At 38.6% G+C, this 18,392-nt stretch overlaps 2 protein-coding genes across 2 annotated transcripts in view; one reads left to right on the forward strand and one right to left on the reverse strand.

Moving 5' to 3' along the window:
• Nucleotides 1–5,156, forward strand: part of LOC105169869 (CMP-sialic acid transporter 4) — a gene marked incomplete in the record, with an annotated part of 7,067 nt that extends 1,911 nt beyond the window's left edge. The window contains 10 exon segments of the mRNA XM_020696082.1: nucleotides 1–15; nucleotides 108–208; nucleotides 352–423; nucleotides 1,400–1,448; nucleotides 1,859–1,900; nucleotides 2,139–2,260; nucleotides 2,631–2,690; nucleotides 3,545–3,593; nucleotides 4,673–4,767; nucleotides 4,877–5,156. Of these exon segments, the coding sequence (XP_020551741.1) occupies nucleotides 1–15; nucleotides 108–208; nucleotides 352–423; nucleotides 1,400–1,448; nucleotides 1,859–1,900; nucleotides 2,139–2,260; nucleotides 2,631–2,690; nucleotides 3,545–3,593; nucleotides 4,673–4,767; nucleotides 4,877–4,928 (657 nt within the window).
• LOC105169870 (uncharacterized protein At2g17340) lies at nucleotides 5,442–11,123 on the reverse strand. The gene is made up of 12 exons (XM_011090423.2): nucleotides 10,843–11,123; nucleotides 10,677–10,742; nucleotides 10,342–10,408; nucleotides 10,173–10,241; nucleotides 9,649–9,789; nucleotides 8,682–8,810; nucleotides 8,490–8,576; nucleotides 7,558–7,632; nucleotides 7,402–7,479; nucleotides 7,233–7,310; nucleotides 6,021–6,083; nucleotides 5,442–5,904 (listed from the first exon to the last, which is right to left on the reverse strand). The coding sequence occupies exons 1-12, from the start codon at nucleotides 11,001–11,003 to the stop codon at nucleotides 5,824–5,826; spliced, it is 1,095 nt and encodes a 364-aa protein (XP_011088725.1). The 5' UTR covers nucleotides 11,004–11,123; the 3' UTR covers nucleotides 5,442–5,823.

Below are 18,392 nucleotides of genomic sequence, written 5' to 3' on the forward strand. Positions count from 1 at the left end.
AAGAATTTACTTCAAGTAGAGCCCTGTTCTTGTCTGTTAAAAATTTCTAGTGAACTTTGAGTTCCTTCTGCTGCATTCTGTTTCCTAAATATTTCTGTTTGTGGCAGTATTACATCTTTGCATATGTAGATGCTCCAGGTTATCAAATTCTAAAGAACTTAAACATCATCAGCACTGGTGTGTTGTACCGTATCATTCTCAAGAAAAAGTAAGCCATTCCTCATAACATATTGTTATTAAGTTTAAAGTTTCAATCATAAAAACTCTCTACCTTACATGTGCTCCATTAAGGGGCCTTTGGTTGATAGAACTTCTAGAAGCAAACACAACTAATCAAAAACGTCTTTCCAGGTTGAGTGAAATTCAGTGGGCCGCCTTCGTTTTGTTGAGTGCTGGGTGCACCACAGCACAACTTAACTCGAAGTAAGGATGTTATAGTTCTATCTTTGTGGTACTGTATTTAAGCATAGATTAGAGCATTCACCATATTGTTCATAATGCCTCAGTGAATTCCTAGCAAGATAATGATGGAAAGATTTTAAACTTTGTGCAATTGTTCTTTGACGAACCAGTGGTAGAGTCACATGGGCACCATGGGGGTCATTTAACCATCCTAACTCTATAGTGCAGATCTAACACATTTTAGAGTTATGAGGTACTAATGACCACAATGAAGAAATGAAAATCTAATAGAAGGGGATCAAAATTAGTTAAGTGGCAATAAAATTGACAGTATACGTCTAGGCCAAATGTGAATGTAATATTGACATTTTAGTTGTAAGTCAAACTTGAAAATAAATAAACATACGGTGTTTCTTTTGCCTGCAAGTACAGAATGCACTTGACAACCTAAATTTATTGACTGTTTGGTTTTGGTGCCTTTTCTAATAAAGGATGTTTTTCTTGGCCAAATGTTACATAAGTTAACATTACTTATAAATCAAACTTGAATATAAAGAAACAATAGAGTATATCTTTTTGCTTCAAGTGTGTAAAAGCTGCACAGAATTAGTTGACGTAACTTGTGGTCAATACCTTTCCTGACTCGTTATGATGGAAAGAAAAAAGTCATCTAAGTTTTCTTCTTCCTCTTGTTTTCCTTTGTTGAATTTGCTCGTCAAATTTGACTGAAATAAATTTATGCACGCACTAACTCTTTAAAGTATTGTAATCATTGATCTGAAATTTTATGTGATAGTACTTAGGCAACTGAACCTTGCGGAGGAAGTTTCTGTCTTTGCTACTGTGCCCCAACAGTACTGAGAAATATTGCATGCCAATGAGCCATGACCTTAAAATTATGTTTTTTCTTCCAACTTCCACTTTCTGCTCTGCTTCTTGGAACCCTGACATGTTACATTCTTGTGTGTACCCTTGTGGGATGAAACTTCTTGTGCAGTTCCGATCGAGTGTTGCAAACACCTTTTCAGGGTTGGCTGATGGCAATTGTAAGTTGCTCAACTGAAATATTGATAGCATATCAGGATTGTCCCATGATTACTCATCTGGAGCAAAATGGATTCCCTTTGTTGAATTACTTCCTAATTACTCTAACACTCTATTTGATCAAGGTATTTAACGAAAGTGAAAGAGAAAGAAAATAATGAGAAACTAATGTTAAATCATTTTCCTTTTGGATACAATAACCACACATTTACTAAAACGTTTTGGATTCAGTCGCTAATTATGTCAAAGGAAACAAAATTGTGTATAAGTAAATGTATCTTATAATTGTATATAGACCAGCATTTCTTTGTTAGCTTTTAAAACCAAGTGCAAGGAATATTTCTGTAAAAGTTTTCCTGATTACATCTAAGGTCCAAACATAATATATTAATTCTTGGTGGATCAATTTCAGGTCATGGCTCTTCTTAGTGGTTTTGCTGGAGTCTACACTGAGGTAAATCTGTAGCACATCTTTTTGACGTTATACCAGTCTATTTATAATTAAAGGGAAGCAATTATTGTTTTACGAGTTCTGCTTGAATTCTGTTGCGTTTTGCTGAGTAATACCATTATCAGAAGAATCCGATGTTGATCTTTTAGTACACCGTTTCATGTTCGTCCACAATGTTCTGAAAATTCGTATGTCAAAATTTGTTTGGCCTTGTTTTGATATTTGTTTTTGTTCTGTGTAGGCTATAATAAAAAAACGACCTTCAAGGAACATTAATGTTCAGAACTTCTGGTTGTATGTATTTGGGATGGCCTTCAACGCTATTGCGATACTCGTTCAAGATTTTGATGCTGTTATGAATGAGTAATGAGACTCTATTTGCTTCTATATTTATTCTATTTATGACAGTGATTTATGTCATTTCATGGACAAAAAGCATGCAACTAATCCTGTGTTGTATAACCAATGAAGTTTCTGTTAGTAATTGGAATTTGACTGATGATGTGATCTTTCTTGAACAACTTGCTTCAGGAGTTTCTCCTACAATTGGAAGATACTATATTACTATTACTTTACATCCATTCCGCATGTCCTTGACCTAGAATAGTTAAGAGATTTCATGAAGAATAAAGCAGTACACTGTAACTCCTCTTCTGTCAATATGTTTGAGCCACTCTTCTGGGCAATTAATATGCACATTCTAAAGAAGTGTATGTTACATTTTTCTCTACAGGGGATTCTTTCACGGATATTCATCAATTACGGTTCTCATGATTTTGAACCATGCACTGAGGTACTATGTCTCCGGGAACCTCTTTAGCTATTATTCTGGATTGGAACTTTCTAGAGAAAAAGTTCAAGATGGAACTGCGTTAACTAATTTCTTGCCAGAATTATTTGCTTGGTTGCGGCTTCTCACTTTTGTTTTATTAATTGATTCTCTTGAATGGTTTGTGGTGTTTCTCGTTTGTTTCAGAGTTTTCTTACTTATACAAGTACATTTTCTCAAACTTTGAAACTCAATAATTAGTTATCAACATGTTGGTTCAATGCTAACTACCAAATTTGGCTCTCTGCGGACATCTTGTCCCCCTGTAACATTAAATAACTGAACCTGGTGTTAGCTATGAATTACACTAGATTGATCAAAATCAAGACAGAGTATGCTAATTGTGCTGGTTCCCTTTTATGTGTCAATATGATTTACGAAAGAATTGAGTTCCATCCCAATTCTATTGTCCTATTTTGAACTGGCATTTTAGCTTTAATTGAGAGTTGGAGAAGTGAAAACTTAGTGGTTAGAGTTGGAGAAGTGGCAACTTAGTGAAAACTTCCCCCCTCCCGGAATAGTGTGTTAAATGAAAATGTTGTGGTAGGTGTTAGTGACATCATTTCTATACACTTTAAATGAGAAGGTAATTTTGAGAAGAAATTGTTTTACATAATGAGACATTATATGTGTAAGGAAAGGAAACAGTATCTCTCATTTGGGGCATGGGAAACGTTTGTTAGGAAGCAGACTACTGCCAATCCATTTTCTCTCCGTCACATATAAGTTTCTTTTGTCCTGTTCGCTATGTTTATGGATGCTTTCAGCATCAAATCGTATTTACCAGAGTATCACCTAATATTAATGATTTGATGCAGTGGCATTGCAGTATCAATGGTCATGAAATATGCTGACAACATAGTAAAGGTAACGACTGATTACGTTCAACCTCATAGCTCACAGCATTCTTATTAAAGCATGAACCAATTATTAGATTATACTTGGGCCATTGTTAATACTTTGAAGAGGTGCATCAGAGACAATGTCTGACTGGGCTGGTATTAAAGAGGTAAGAAGAAATATTTTAATATTGATTAGACAGATCAAATTTCCGGCATATAAATGAGATATTTGAACAAGAGAGCGGGGATAGTGAACACTTCGTTGTGGGCAACCTACCAAAGTATTAGATAGCTGCATATCAGTGGAGAAGATCAATGTTGCTTTACAATGTCTTAACTCTTCCTACGAAGCCGGTTTCGTTAAATGCTTGATAAGACAGTTTCAGCTAAAGGCTGAATGAGATTGAGTTCCACAGGTTATATTCCCTGGATGAATTGGAAAAATACGTTCCTCATTCCTGTATTTACCAAACTGCAATTCAATCTCTTGGGAAAAGTAAAAGTGAGATAAAATTAGAAGGTTGTATTTATTTTAACAATGCCAGATAATTAGGTGCCTCGTTCACTAATTTCATAGTCAACAAATAGTTGAAAGGTTGCCCATTCCCCATATAGGATAGAGGCGCACTCCATGATTCTGCGCTCTCATATATGGTCAATGAAAGCACAATTAAGTTTATGGGCCACTACTTATTTGCTGGACATCACATAAGAATTTGTAGAAATTGTTCTGAAAAGAAAGATAAATTTAAGCAAAGTGTTATACTTCAGTTCCAAGATTCCTGTGTGTAGGGATGATTTTGAAAAGAAAAACAAAAAGTAAGCGAAGTGTTGTAGTTTTGCTCCAAGATTGGTGCCTTTTGTGCTCACCTTCTGTATGCTTGAGTCCTATTAAATAAATATAAAGGTTTATGAGGATGGTGCATTTGCTGTTGAAACCTACTAGACCAAGTAAGCTAGTGCAGTTCGATGGTCTTGGCTTAAGAGTTTTCATTTATCTGGTCCACAATCTTCTGTTAGAAGTCTTAAGAACGCTAGTCTTACTGCCTTCCAGTCAAGGAATGAAGATTTGGAGATGCTAACATAGTTTACATAATTTTTCAGGTGTATTCTACATCAGTTGCAATGCTGTTGACAGCAATTGTGTCTGTTTTTCTGTTTGGATTTCATCTTTCGCTTGCCTTCTTTCTTGGTTCAACGTGAGTATATTTCTAGTTTAACATTCACATAGCATATAATCTATATTATGCTATCGCCCATAAATCTGCGTGAATTCAAACAAACTCATTGAAATTATTCTGTTTGCAGTGTCGTTTCTGTCTCGGTATATTTACACTCCATTGGGAAGCTCCAGAGATAATTGAGTGGCACTTTTTAAGCCTTATTAGACAGGTCAATGTAAAGGTTTATTAATTTCCCTCTTAACACTGTCTATCTCTTACATATCCAGGCATCCAGCTCTATTCTTCAGTTAGGCATTTGAAATGCATAGGCACATATTTTCCTTCTAGTTTAAAGTTGGACAATAACTGAGACGAGCATTCTTATCCTGAGCATGCACTCAAATCCTTGCTTTTGTGTTTTTTCAGTATGAAAGTTTGACATTCTCGAAATATTCACTCCATAGAAGTACTTGTAGATGGTAGCCTGCGGTACAACCGCTAATTTCAAAATTATAGAGGTTGGAGGACTGGAGAGACTATTAAGTTTCCCTATAATTTTTGTGAATTGATCAAAATGTCATTTTAAATTACACATTATAATTTTACATATTTTAATAAGATATTAAAATGTTTTTACGAACTAATATGCATTATGGTATCAGCACTGCTAAGGGAAAAATGTAAAGGCGTGGACGCTAGTAGACCATCAGTTTTAAAGCCAAATGGATGAATTGTCAGTAATTGCAACTTCCAAACAATCCACCGACCAACCAACTACAAAGCAACAGAGGACACCGTTACCAATACAATTCCGTCATGCCAACTGAGACACTCCACAACAAGGTTTACTCACACCTGTGTTGGTAGCGTTCTCGACAAGATGCAATTCAATCTATATCTAAGCTCCTGTCTGATCAGAATCACATCTTTCAGAAAATAACTGAGAATGACTAGACAATGTATAGCTATTTGCCAGTTTACAACACGTGGGTGTGCATATAGCTATATCAATCAATATTCTATGCCTCCAGCAAAAAGTAAAGTTGGTCCCAGTGATCCGCATATGTCTCCGTTCAATAGCCAGCTATGTTATTAGCCCAAAAACTCATTGTATTTGATGACACAATCATAGAGTCGTCCTCCAAGAAACTGAGCAACCTCTGGGTGCTTCACCTGAATTGCACATGAGGGGAGAAGCGGTGAAGAAACAACATTATGATGGAAAAAAAATATTTTGCAGTAATCAATCAATAAATTAGCGGGAGACACGGGAGATGTTTCTACTTTACCATAGCAATTTTCATGGAATCACATCTGAACTGCGCATAAAGGTTAGTCTCTATCCCGCGGCCCTGGAGACATCAACAGAAACATGTGAGACTGCCAAAGCGAAAACAACCCACTCTCATTCAGAGAATGAAACCCACGAATTGTCGGGTTTTTTATGGTTCACAAATGTTTTTCATACGGACATGTCACAAAATCATTAAAATTACAAGCAATGACAGCTAAAAGATCAATTTCATTACAGCCAGATCTTCATACATCCAATACTGGAACTTTTCTAGATCCCTGGCCATTAAGTTTGCATGCATGGATCCAGAGGTAATATCAACCTAAAATTTCTTGGTGTTGGCAAGGCTTGTGAGCATAATAGTCATTTAACAATTGATAAGGCTCTGCATTTTCTGTTGTCAGACAAACTCCAATATTGAGTAATAAGTGCTTATAGTGTAAATGGTGCTTCCTCAAATGACAAGTGAAAACAAATTAACTGATGAAATGACAATTCATAACCTTATATCACGGCAAACAAACAAAAAAAGAAAGCCCCTTATACCAGGGCAAACAGCTATCTATCTTCACCCTTACGGTGCCCAACGAAAAAAGACCAATTTTTTTCCAAAAGATAAACAGTAAGTTCGTTAAATGTGTGGTTCTAAACAAACATGAAGAGATGGTCAACATGATACAGGAAAGAGGACTTTGTCATGAAGTGAATCAACACAATCAACTACTGAAAGTTAACAGGACTGCCATGGTTCATTCATCAAAGTTATCCCTTTCATTATTCAACATTTGCAACCTTCATCTGGAGTAATCAAGAGAAAGTTGAAATTGTCTCACAAACTCTTGCATAGAACTCTTACCTTGTCCAATCAGTCATACGAATGTCAAGAGTTTAATCACCCATATCCAGAGGATAATAGTGTGTCACAGTAAACTTAAACCTAAACCATAATGTTTCCATAAGAAGCCAAAACTATCATCTCCGAATTAATTTAGAAACATATTCTACCATGGTAGTCATTTCAACAAAGCAGTGTTATAACTTACTTTTCCATGAGTCCCCATGACTTTGTCCATGCAAAGCAAGAATTATTGTGTGATGTAAATAGAGGACCAAAAAATAACTGTCTAGTAGTGCACTATTGACACTTTAAAATAAAACATATGTCAATTTTGCCACAGAATAGTACAGGATGATCACAATCATTTACCATTCCTTCCAAAATCACAAGGTCGGCATCACTTGCTAGGTAGGCAAGTTCTTGTGATAGTCTAGTAAGATCAATAACCTATAATAAATAAGAGAATACACTCATATAACTGGATCCGTCCAAGCATGGAAAAAACTGTAGGAAATCATTCAGAAAGGGAGCTTCTTACCGGTAAATCATTACCAGAATTCACAATTAAAAGATTCGAAGCATCAACTCCAAAAAGCTTTCCGTTTTCATCCTTCAACTGCAATAGTAGAAAGGTCACACATAATCTAACCTGGAGTTATGATTATAATACATCTATAACTAACTGCCCAACTACCTTAGCTATAATCTCAATTAACTCATCATATGTTACATCATTGATAGAAGGCAAGTCATTTGCTGCCAATACAACCTGCAAAGAAAGCAATATCATATAGCAGCTTCTAGTTTACACAAACAAGAATACATGTAATGCTACACAACATTTATATGCAAGTTGATAACACTTTCTAGGAAGTATTTTATAAATATATCATAGATTAGGCGGAGCCATTAACTTAATAGCAAAGTGTAGTACAAACACAAACCATTTGACTCAATTCAGAGCTCTTTGGATCTTGCGACTTCACATATGGTGTGAAGGGGAAGGAAAAAAATTTGGCATTCAAGACCCTAGCCAGGGACCAAGGTGTTTTTTGAGGAGTTTCATATTAAATTCATCAGCATATTTGCATGCCTACGAGCATAAGCCAAAATAACGAAAAAGTGGTAATGCATGCCTCATAAATGATCTCCCCAATTTTGTACACCTTTCACAGGGATGGTAGGATGCATGAACTTCATAAGGCTAATTCTCTATAGAAATCCATATTATCCAATAGGGATCTATTTGCATGGGTCAAGATTTGTATTAGTTCAAGAATGCGAGAAGCTGAACTCAAGACATTAATTGATTTTCAAGAAGTTTGCCTATAAACATATTCCAAAATCTAAAATATCTCTACCATGAAAAACTATTTCAGAATATATATAAAAATTATCTCAAGTCAAATAAACTTTGCCCAACCAGTATCAGCATCTGGTCCTGCCAAGTACTTGGACAGATAACCGTTTCAGTTTGATTTAACAACATTTGAGTCAACTAAAAGCCTCTAGATTGATGTCCTGCAGCGTATGTGGCAGCAGTTCCCACAGACAAAAGTAATCATCAAGATACAGCCTCGAGATTTTCTCTTCCGCAGTAAAACAAGTAAAGGTACCAAGTCAGACCTGCACACTGTGTCGAAGCAACTCCCTAGCAAATGGCAATATACCCAAAATGATATCTGCACCAGAATTATCTACAAAGATTATAGCCTGGGGCATATATGTTAAAGAGTTAGTAGAGTAAACCCATTGTAAATGTCAATGCATAATAACAAAAGATAGAAGAAAAAGAAACTGAAAGCACCCCAAACCAACCTTTTTCCATGATTTGCGTCCCCATTTTGAAATGAAATTGTCCATATCATCAATAACCCATGGTCGAGGGACAAGATTCTGACAGCTAGCTTGAAAGGACATACCATCCTTTGCAAATAACTCTGCCAGCTTCAAGATGCACAACAAAAAGATTGTTCTTATGCCAATCAAGTGCAGGGGAATCTATTTGAACTACATAAATTATCTAAAGTTATATTAGAATTTATGGATTTGGATTTGAGGGGAGAATTTGGAGAAAGGATTTTAAATGGCTTCATATTAAAAGAATTTTACATCCATCAATCTTCATTAAAACATAGTTCAAAGTAGAGTTGAAGAATTTGAGAATTTAGAATTATCCAAAAAAATCCAAAAAATTTGTTAGAAAATCCATCATTCAAAAAGAACCGTGACCGAATATGGAACAGGACAAGCTTTGAGAAATGCAAAGCCATCCCCATGGTGTACAAGATATTTTTTTTTTAGCTTTCACAAATTGTGAAAGTTCCATCACCTGGAGAAAACAGTCTATCACCATAACAAGATCAACCCAATAAGGTCTTCTTTATTGATTCTAGAAGTTGTCTTTTTGGCCAATGTTGCTCTAGAATTAGTGCAGCCAACCCACCCTTTTATTGTTTTATCGGGAAATTTAAGGAATTTGATTATTTATAAATTAGTGATTGGTTAAATATTCCTTTTGAATTGAGGATAATATAGCCAATTAATTAAATTATTTAATTTATTAGATTTATTTATTTTATAATTAATTTATTAAACTTAACTGGTATTAACAAGAAGTGATGTTATTGATGCTTCATCAATATTTATTGAAAATGTAAAACACAAGAAGAGCAACCAAGTTCCTCAAGCATGTTTTCATAACTGGCTGGCTGAAGTAATACAAGATAACAGTCCCAAAATCATTAGCTCAAGTTGCATACACCCAGCTGAGAGTATAACGTACCTGAGCTGAGCCAAGATCAAATATGTTGCCGGCAAAGATCCCCCTAATCAAATTCTCAACACGCTTGGCTTCATCATCGATGGCATCATTAAGACGCACAACATCCTGAAATAAAGATATTGCCTTGGCGTTTTCTTCTTCCTGTCATGCAGTTCAATTAAACCACTAAGGCATAAAAATTATGGTCTTGTTCCTCTTATTGCTACAAATAAGTAAATAAGAAATGGAACAAAGGCATGAAGGAATTGTCACATATGGCTTGGGCCCCAACTCAATATGAGCTGACATCAGGATATGTACACAAGGTGCACACATAGAACGACAGAGAAAGCATTCTATTAGTTTTTGAACTGGCAACCATCCCTCCCCCAATAACACGCAGACAATAGATATGATCGTCCTGTACAACATTGCTCTTCTCCAGACTCGGAACATCTATGAACTTGATTCCGGTATTAATTAAGTCATATAGACAAATGAAAAGAAGGAAAAAAAAATATCTCTACTGAGGAAGAGATGCTCGCCTTGACTTTTTTGAATATATCTCTGAATCCCACTTCTCTAAGGACTTGCTCGCGAAGCTGACAAAGAAGCTGGAAAAAAATTGTAGAAAAGCAAGACAGTAAGACTTGTTGTGTGATTATAATCCGTTACTAAACTTAAATGCCCAATCTAAGAGACAGATTAATGTACAATGCAATCGGGTGGACCACCATGACTCTCTGGATCTTTCTTCAAATCCTCCAGTATTTCTGCATACCTGTGGAGGGGTAAACTTTTACGCATTTGAGGGAAAGAAGAAGAGTAAAGTAGTATTATCCAGTAAACAACGTTATTTCATAGTAATCGAGGAGTTGAACAAAATACGTGTGTGTCCCCCCGATGGATTTAGAATACTTGTGTATTCCAAAATCAGTATTGAACAAGGCAAGTTAAAGTATGAGAACAAGTAGGTTATTAAAAGAGAAAAAGAATAAGTAGAAAAGCAGCATTGAGGTGAAGTGAGGGAAAGGAGCAGAAAGATGTGCCTTTGTGCAAATTTTTCAGCTCTAGCCGGAGCATCTGGAACCGTGTCGTCGCTCTCAGCGCGTTTACTGCAGTAAAATTGGATTGGGTTCATAAGAAGGTTGTAGCAGTAGGTTGGGAAAGAGAATAAAATCATCAGACAAGTGAAGTGAGGGGATAGAAATGGACCGGAAAGATGGAATGGAATTGGCGAAGAGGTTAATCCAAGAAAGCTCAGTTGGAGTGGGCTTCTTGGGATTGTCGGAAGGGAATCGGTAGGGAATTGTGCAAGCCCTGTAATTGGATTCCATCAACACAGGCAGCGGCACCATTTCCCCTGAGCTCTCCATTCCTTATCTTCTTGGCCTCTCGATCTATGATTCTATTCTCAGCCCAGATGCAAAACTTTTCTCTATTTACTTCTCTCTTCTTCTTCTGCTGCTTCTGTCTTTCCGATGTGTGTGTGTATATATATTCTCGACGACCTACGACTGCGAGTATTTGGAGTACTTTTTTTTTTCTATAATAAATAAATAACACAACTTCATGCAAATGATTTCATTTCGAAAGTAATACATGTAATGTAACCGTCATTATTGATCTCATAATTTCAATTTAAACTAAATTAGTATCTACATGAATGAATAGTGATGAATTGATTTTAGCATTGGTCCAAAATTATTAGATCTTGATGTTGGATTTGGGCAAAACTCTTAAAAAAAAATTGAACTGTAAAACAAAAGGTTAGCACTCTGATTCTTATTCTTAAATTAGTCCTAAATTTAAAAATAGATAAATATAAAAATAAATTATAACGAAAAATTGTGAAAAAAGTAAGAATTTAGTGAACGAGACTATGAATATCAGAATAGTAATGTAGCAGCGGAAGAAATCTTTGAAAGTGACCGGGGGTTCGTTGAGAGGAGCCCCTTGTAAATATAAAGGAAGAATCCCTCTACGGCAAGAGTCCTAAGAGGTGCATATGGCGAGGAAGGTGGGATAAGGTTGCCTCTGTGTCCGTTTCTTCAACAACAAGTCTTCGGGTGAGGGGAGACTCTTGCTTTATAAGGATTCCTGCCTCGCGAGGACTCCTCTTAGGGTGAGGAGTCCGACTTCTGGAGGACACCTTCATTCCTTGGGCTACACTTGGAAAGGAGCAGCAGACCTTCAAGCGAGGCCTTCTACTTAGGCCGAGCTTATGAGTTTCATCTTTAGACAGTTTTCGGGGTGGGGGGTTCCTCCTTGGGCTGAGCTTAGTGAGCTTTCCTCTTGGACTGGTCTTGAAGATGCAGGCTTTCTTTTTGGGCCAAACGCAATAATCCTAGGCTGCCTCTCTCCTGGGCTTGTGGGTCTGACTTTGGTCTAGTATCTTTTCTTGAGCCATACCCATCATTCAGTCCCCTCACTCTAAGGAGGAGGGACTCATCCAACTCATTCTTAGAGTAGGAGTCCTTGTCCCCTTTGATCCAGGGGGAGTCCTTCCTTCAACTGGAGAGAGACTCCTTGAAGCAACCTCCTTCATTGCTTGTTTTTTCCTGCCTTCATGCATCCTTCCGATTGCCCGTACTCAAGCACTATGCTTCTGCCTTTCTTAGGGAATGATGGAAGGTCTAGACCTAGCCTTCTTGATTGTTGGGGGGTGATAACTGCTTCCACCACGCGTAAGGGCAGTTACGAGCCCCTCCTGTCACAGGTGGTTATAGGAGCGTGCCTTGAACTTCCTCCCTAATCTTTTAACAGGTAGGTACTCCTTATCTCTTCTTCTTTCCTTTTTCTTGAAGCATCACAAGCTTTTTCCATTAGAGAGCTCTGTAAGTATCTTGTTCTTCTTCCTGTAAAGTTTTTCTAAGTATTTTTGTGTAGAATATGTCTTCTTCCGATTAGATGATCCGTTTTATGGGCGAGACCTTTGCGGACAATGATCCCTCGGAGGCTACTCCAAGGCGGACAAGTGGTCTTCCGCCTAGTTTCCTCAAGGCTGGAGGAGGAGTCTCCGCCGCGCTGCAGAGGCCGCCCATCGCTTGATCGATGAAGTGGACATCGATCTTGAAGAAGGGGGGAAGGAAGGAGAGGACTCTTCCCCTGGAGAAGAGGAGAGGGAGGTTTCTCCTTCTCCTCTGGAGTAGGGCTCTTCCGTCCTTAAAATCATGAGGATAGAGCAGTTGATACGGGAATATCACATCCCTCTGGCTTTTATCATCTACACCCCTTCCCGAAGAGCCGTCCTCATTTTCCTCCCCCCAAAGCAGGCTTTTGTTTTGCCAATTTAGAGAAAGAATGGCTTAGTGCAGCTACATCCCTGTTAGTCTTTTACTTCGTTGATGTTGGAAGGTGCTTTCATGTCTAGAATGACTTTGATTTTGAGCGGGTTGGCTTCAATCCCTCTCTGGGTAACCATAAATCTCAGGAAGCGCCTTCCTTTCATTCCAAATGCTCATTTATCGGGGTTGAGCTTCAGTCGATATTTTGTTAAGACGGCAAATGTCTCCTCTAGGTCCGCCACGTGATCCTGGGTTTCTTTACTTTTTACAAGCATGTCATCTACATACACTTTAATGTTTCATCATAGTTGAGGACGGGGTATTTTGTCCACCAAGCGTTGGTAGGTCGCTCCGGCATTCTTCAGGCCACATGGCATGGCCACGTAGCAAAATGTCCCAGCTGATGTAATGAAACTTACTCTTTTACGGTCTTTAGGAGCCAACATTATTTGATGGTACCCTTGTGAGGCGTCCATCGTGCTTAAGAGTCTACATCCAGACGTGGAGTCCACCAGCTGGTAAATTCGAGGAAGAGGACAAAATCTTTAGGGCAGGCCTTGTTGCGCACTCTAAACTCGATGCACATTCGTCATTTCTCTCCAGGCTTGGGTACTAACACCACGTTGAATAGCCATTTGGGGAATTGTATTTCCTCGATATGGTTAGCTACTAGTAGTTTGTTTACTTCTGCTTGGATAACCTTGTCCTTCTCAGGTCCAAAATGCCTTTTCTTTTGTTTTACTGGCTTCATGCGAAGATAGATGCTAAGGTGGCGGGTTATGATATTAGGGTCGATCCCTTCTAAGTCTTGAGAAGTTCATGAGAAAATGTCTGCGTTACGGCATAGGCATTCGATTATATCTTCATGTGTTACCCCTTCTAGTTGAGAACTAATACATGTGACTTATTTTGGATCTCCGAGTACAATCTCGATATTCATCAGTTCTTCTATTGGCTGGACCTTTGAGGGTGCCTTATTATCATGCTTGTAGGAGGGAACCCCCTTGGGATCCTCGTCCTTGCTCCTCTTTTGTCCCCTATGTACAACTTTCACATAGCATTTACGAGTTTGGAGAGGGTTTCCTTGTACTTCTCCCACTCCTCCTAACATAGGGAATTTCATTTTCATGTGGTAGGTGGATATCACGGCTTGGAAGGCGTTGAGGGTGGGCTTTCCTGGAATGACATTATAGGTCGAAGAGGTATCCGCCACCAGGAATTTTAACAAGCACGTTCTTCGAGTAGTGCCAGTGCCTAAAGTCAGAGGGAGTGAGACCATGCCTCTTGGGTAGACTACCTCCCCTGCAAATCCGTATAGGGAGGTGTTCACTATTTTCAAAGGGGTGTCTCCTAGCTGCATTTGGTCGTATGCCTCTCCAAGTAGTATATCTGTAAAATTTTCTGAATCTATGAAGATGCGTCCCACTTCGTAATTGGCTAATAACGCAATGATCACTAGAGCATTGTTGTAGGGGCTTCTGGGGACCTAAACGTTCTGCCCTCCTAAACTAGATTAGGGGAGCGTCCTCCATAGCACCGACATCCCAAACTTCCTTCATGGTATGTTGTACGCCTCTTTGATTTGTGTTTTTCTAGCATAGTGGGAATCACCTCCATGTGGTCCTCCTACGATCATTCATATGGTCCCCTTCCTGGGAGGGTCGTTGGTTTCAGGTTTTCCTTCAAAGATATTTCTACACTCTTCGTTGAGTGAAGACTTCGGAGGTGAGATCTTCACTTCTTTTCCTTTGTTCGCTTCTTACTTTATATATGGTCTTGTACCCCGGGCTTTTTCCTAGCAGACGTACTCCAGGAGGTACCCATTTTGGATGAGCTTTTCTATCTCATTTTTCAAGTATCGGCATTCTTCAGTAGTATGACCGTAATCATTGTGGAATCTACAAAATTTGTCGGACATATGACGTTGAGGTTGCTCTCTCCATGATTGGGGGCGTGTGAGCAGATTTTTTCCTTCAACCGCCATGAGGGTCCGAGTAAAGGCACTATGAGAGGAGTGTAAACAACATGGATCCTGTGGAAGGGTGTCTTTCTGTCCCTAAATTCAGTGTGTTATTTCTTGAAGGGGTATCCTCCCTAGCCTTCTTCCTCTTTTCTCCCCAACTTTCCTTCTTGGCAGTCTGGGCGTCTTCCATGTTAATATACTTGGCTGCTCGAACCAAGAGGGTACCGAATTTCAAAATGGGGTTCTTGGCCAGGAATTTGAAAATATCCCCATCCAAGAGGTCTTGCGAGAAGGCATTGGCCTTCACTTCTTCGTGTGGCGGAGGGTACTTCCAAGGCTGAGGTGTTGAACCTTTGCAAGGTACTCTCTTAGCGGCTCATTATCCCTCTGGCGTACGACGAATAGACTGAGATTCATTTTTTGGAGCTTTCGGCTGCTAGCAAACTAATGCAGGAAAAGAGATCTGAACTCCTGGAAGCTCCCTATTGGTCCAGGGGGCAGCTGGTTAAGTCATTGCTGTGCGGCCCTGGCAAAGGTAGTTACTTGTGCAACAGAGCTGCGTTTTCAAAATGCGAAAGGTATTCTTGGGGGTCAGTCGACCCGTCATACTCAGCGAGGCTGAGCGAGTAGGTACTAGTATCGCCATTTGTTCCTGAACTACTACTACAACTACTTGTTGGATTGCACCCAACAAATCTGGTGAAAGTTCGCCTGATGTAGTATCCGAGGAGGTGCTTCGCCTTAGAAGGTTGACCAATGGTTCTATCACTCTAGGAGGCAACAACGGAGCTGGAAAGGATAGGGCGGACCCCCTCACTGGCGTCAGGGAGGTTTCTGCAACGACCTGTAAAGGCTAATTGTTGCTGGGTGCCTCCACTCTTTTGCTTGTTAGCGTGATTGTTGAGGGTCTCTATGGTATCCCACGCCTTTAACTCAAATTCCCACATATAGCTCTAATTGATGTGTGCGATTTTAGAATGGGTCCAAAGTTATTGGATTTTGATGTTGGATCTGGACTAATTGAGTGAAAGCTCTTGAGAAAAAGGACCTGCAAAACAAAAGATTGGCACTGTAATGCTTAAGTTAGTTCTGGATTTAAGAATAGATAAATATAAAGAAAAATTATAACGAGAAATCGTGAAAGAAGTGAGAATTTAGTGAGCGAGAATATGAATATCATAATAGTAATGTAGCAACAAAAGAATTCTTTGAAAGTGGCTGGGGGGATCCGTTGAAAGGAGCCCTTTATATTTATAGAGGAAGAGTCCCTTTATTGCAAGAGTCATAAGAGGTGCATCTGGTGAGGAAGGTGGGATAAGGTTGTCTCTATATCCGTTTCTTCAGCAGCAAATCTTCAGGTGAGGGGGATTCCTGCTTTGTAAGGACTCCTGCCTCGCGAGGAGTTCTCTTAGGGTGAGGAGTCCGACTTTTGGAGGACACCTTCCTCCCTTAGACTAGACTTGGAAAGAAGCAATAAACCTTCAAGCGAGGCCTTCTACTTGGGTTGAGCTTATGAGTTTCATCCTTGGACAGTTTTCGGGGTGGGGGGGCTCCTCCTTAGACTGAGCCTTCCTCTTGGGGTGGTCTTGAAGGGGCAGGCTTCCTTTTTTGGGCCAAACACAATAATCTTGGGGTGCATCTCTCCAAGGCTTGTGGGTCTGATTTGGGCCTAGTGTCTTTTCTTGGGCCAATCGTTTTTTAGCCATACCTATCAAATAGAATAAAATCATCCCAATACTTTTTATATAATACTAAGGGTTTAATGCAAATTACTCCAATACTAAAAAATGAGCAAATTATTTTATATAAAAAATATTAAATTATCTCTCTATATTAATAAAAATAGAACAATCTATCAGCTCGCACGATTTCGTGTAGTGCACGTACTTTTTATTTGTTTATTATTCTTTAAAAATTTAATTATAATATTATATTTATAACATTATTTTTAAAAATATTAATTTAAATTAAAAGTCCAAATTTAACTAGTAAATGAATGATTTAAATCTTACTTAATTCAAATCAACAATCTAGATATAAAATTATAATTTTATAATATATATTTATGACAATATTAATTTAATATATATTATGATGCATGCCGTTTTAGCACGAGTCCAACGAACTCAGGCTTAGGCGTTGGACCTAGATTGCTTAAAGCAGAATTTCAAAGAAAGAGACCTGCAAACAAAACGTTTACACTCCGACGCCCAAGTTAGTACTGAATTCGATGAATAATAATTTGAAATAATGAAGAGCTTTAAAAAGATGAGAAGTAATGGTAGAGAAATAGAAACGAATTATATATATGAATGTGATAGAAGCATAGCAGAATGGCGGCAAAATTTCTATAGGGTGAAGGTGTCCCTCCACTTTGGGATGAATCCCCTATTTATAGAAGAGTATCTTCCTTTGCCATGGAACTAATAGTGCTCCCTATTCCTGCGGAAAATAGATAAAATTTGTTTAAGATAAAGCTTGATCAAATCCTACTTTTTAGGGATCATGTTGTTAGGGTTATTATTTTGAGTGAGAAGGAGAGTCCGAGGCGGAAGAGGACTCCCAGCCCCCAAGGAGTCTGGTTGCCATGCGTACTCCTTGTCAGCTAGGAAGGTCTATGTGGAGGGCCCATGTGTTTGCCACGCAAGCCTCGGGGAATGAGAACTGGGCTAGCTATGAACGTTTGGGCTGAACGCGTTGGGCCGTACACAATGGTCTTCTTCTATTATCCTAGCCATACACAAGGGGTGGAGTATTGGGCTCTTTAACTTGTTCTTGGGTCGTAATTCGTTGGGCCATTCCCCCATCATTCAGTGCCCCCCACTTTAAGGAGGAGGGACACCTCCAACTTCTTCTTAGAGTAGGAATTCTTGTCCCCTTTGATCTCGGGGGAGTCCTTCCGTCAACTGGAGAGGGGTTCCTTAAAGCAACCTCCTTCGTCGCTTGTCCCCCCCCCCCCCCGCCCTTTATTTCTTCTGCCTTTGTAAGGGAATGATGGCTGGGCTTAGACCTAGCCTTCTCTATTGCTGGGGGGTGATAACTGCCTCCACCATGCGTAAGGGCGGTTACAAGCCCCTCCTGTCATGGGCGGTTAAAGGAGCGTGCCTTCAACTCCCTCTCTATATCTTTAAACAGGTTACTCCTCCTTATTTCTTTTTCTTTCATTTTTCTTGAAGCGTCACAAGCCTTTTCCATCATAGAGCTCTGTACGTATTTTTTTAATCGAGTCGTGGTTTTTAATAATAATATTATAATATTTAAAAAATATATTAATATAAATTTTTATTTTTTTTGTAATAAATAAATAATTAACCTATCTAAATTCGACTTATTAAATATATATTATAAATATATTTACTATAACTTATAAAATATAAAATATTATTTTAAAAAATAAATTTAATAAAATTAAAACCCCCCACTCCAACCCAACCCATTCCCCTGTCGCAAAAAATGTGAAGATTTTATATGTCAAAAAAAGTATAAAGATCATTTTTAATTCAAAAAGAGATCAA

This window comes from Sesamum indicum, linkage group LG8 (genome assembly GCF_000512975.1).
Source record: "Sesamum indicum cultivar Zhongzhi No. 13 linkage group LG8, S_indicum_v1.0, whole genome shotgun sequence".
In the NCBI taxonomy this organism is placed as follows: domain Eukaryota; kingdom Viridiplantae; phylum Streptophyta; class Magnoliopsida; order Lamiales; family Pedaliaceae; genus Sesamum; species Sesamum indicum.

Bases quoted from the DNA above. Each gene is read 5' to 3' on its own strand.
- LOC105169870 (XM_011090423.2), bottom strand. From the start codon at position 11,003: ATGGAGAGCTCAGGGGAAATGGTGCCGCTGCCTGTGTTGATGGAATCC. The intron at 7,311-7,401 runs GTAAGAAGCTCC...TATTTATTATAG, and splicing joins ATTCTGGTAATGATTTACCG to GTTATTGATCTTACTAGACT. The intron at 6,084-7,232 runs GTAAATGATTGT...TGATGTCTCCAG, and splicing joins TTGTGATTTTGGAAGGAATG to GGCCGCGGGATAGAGACTAA.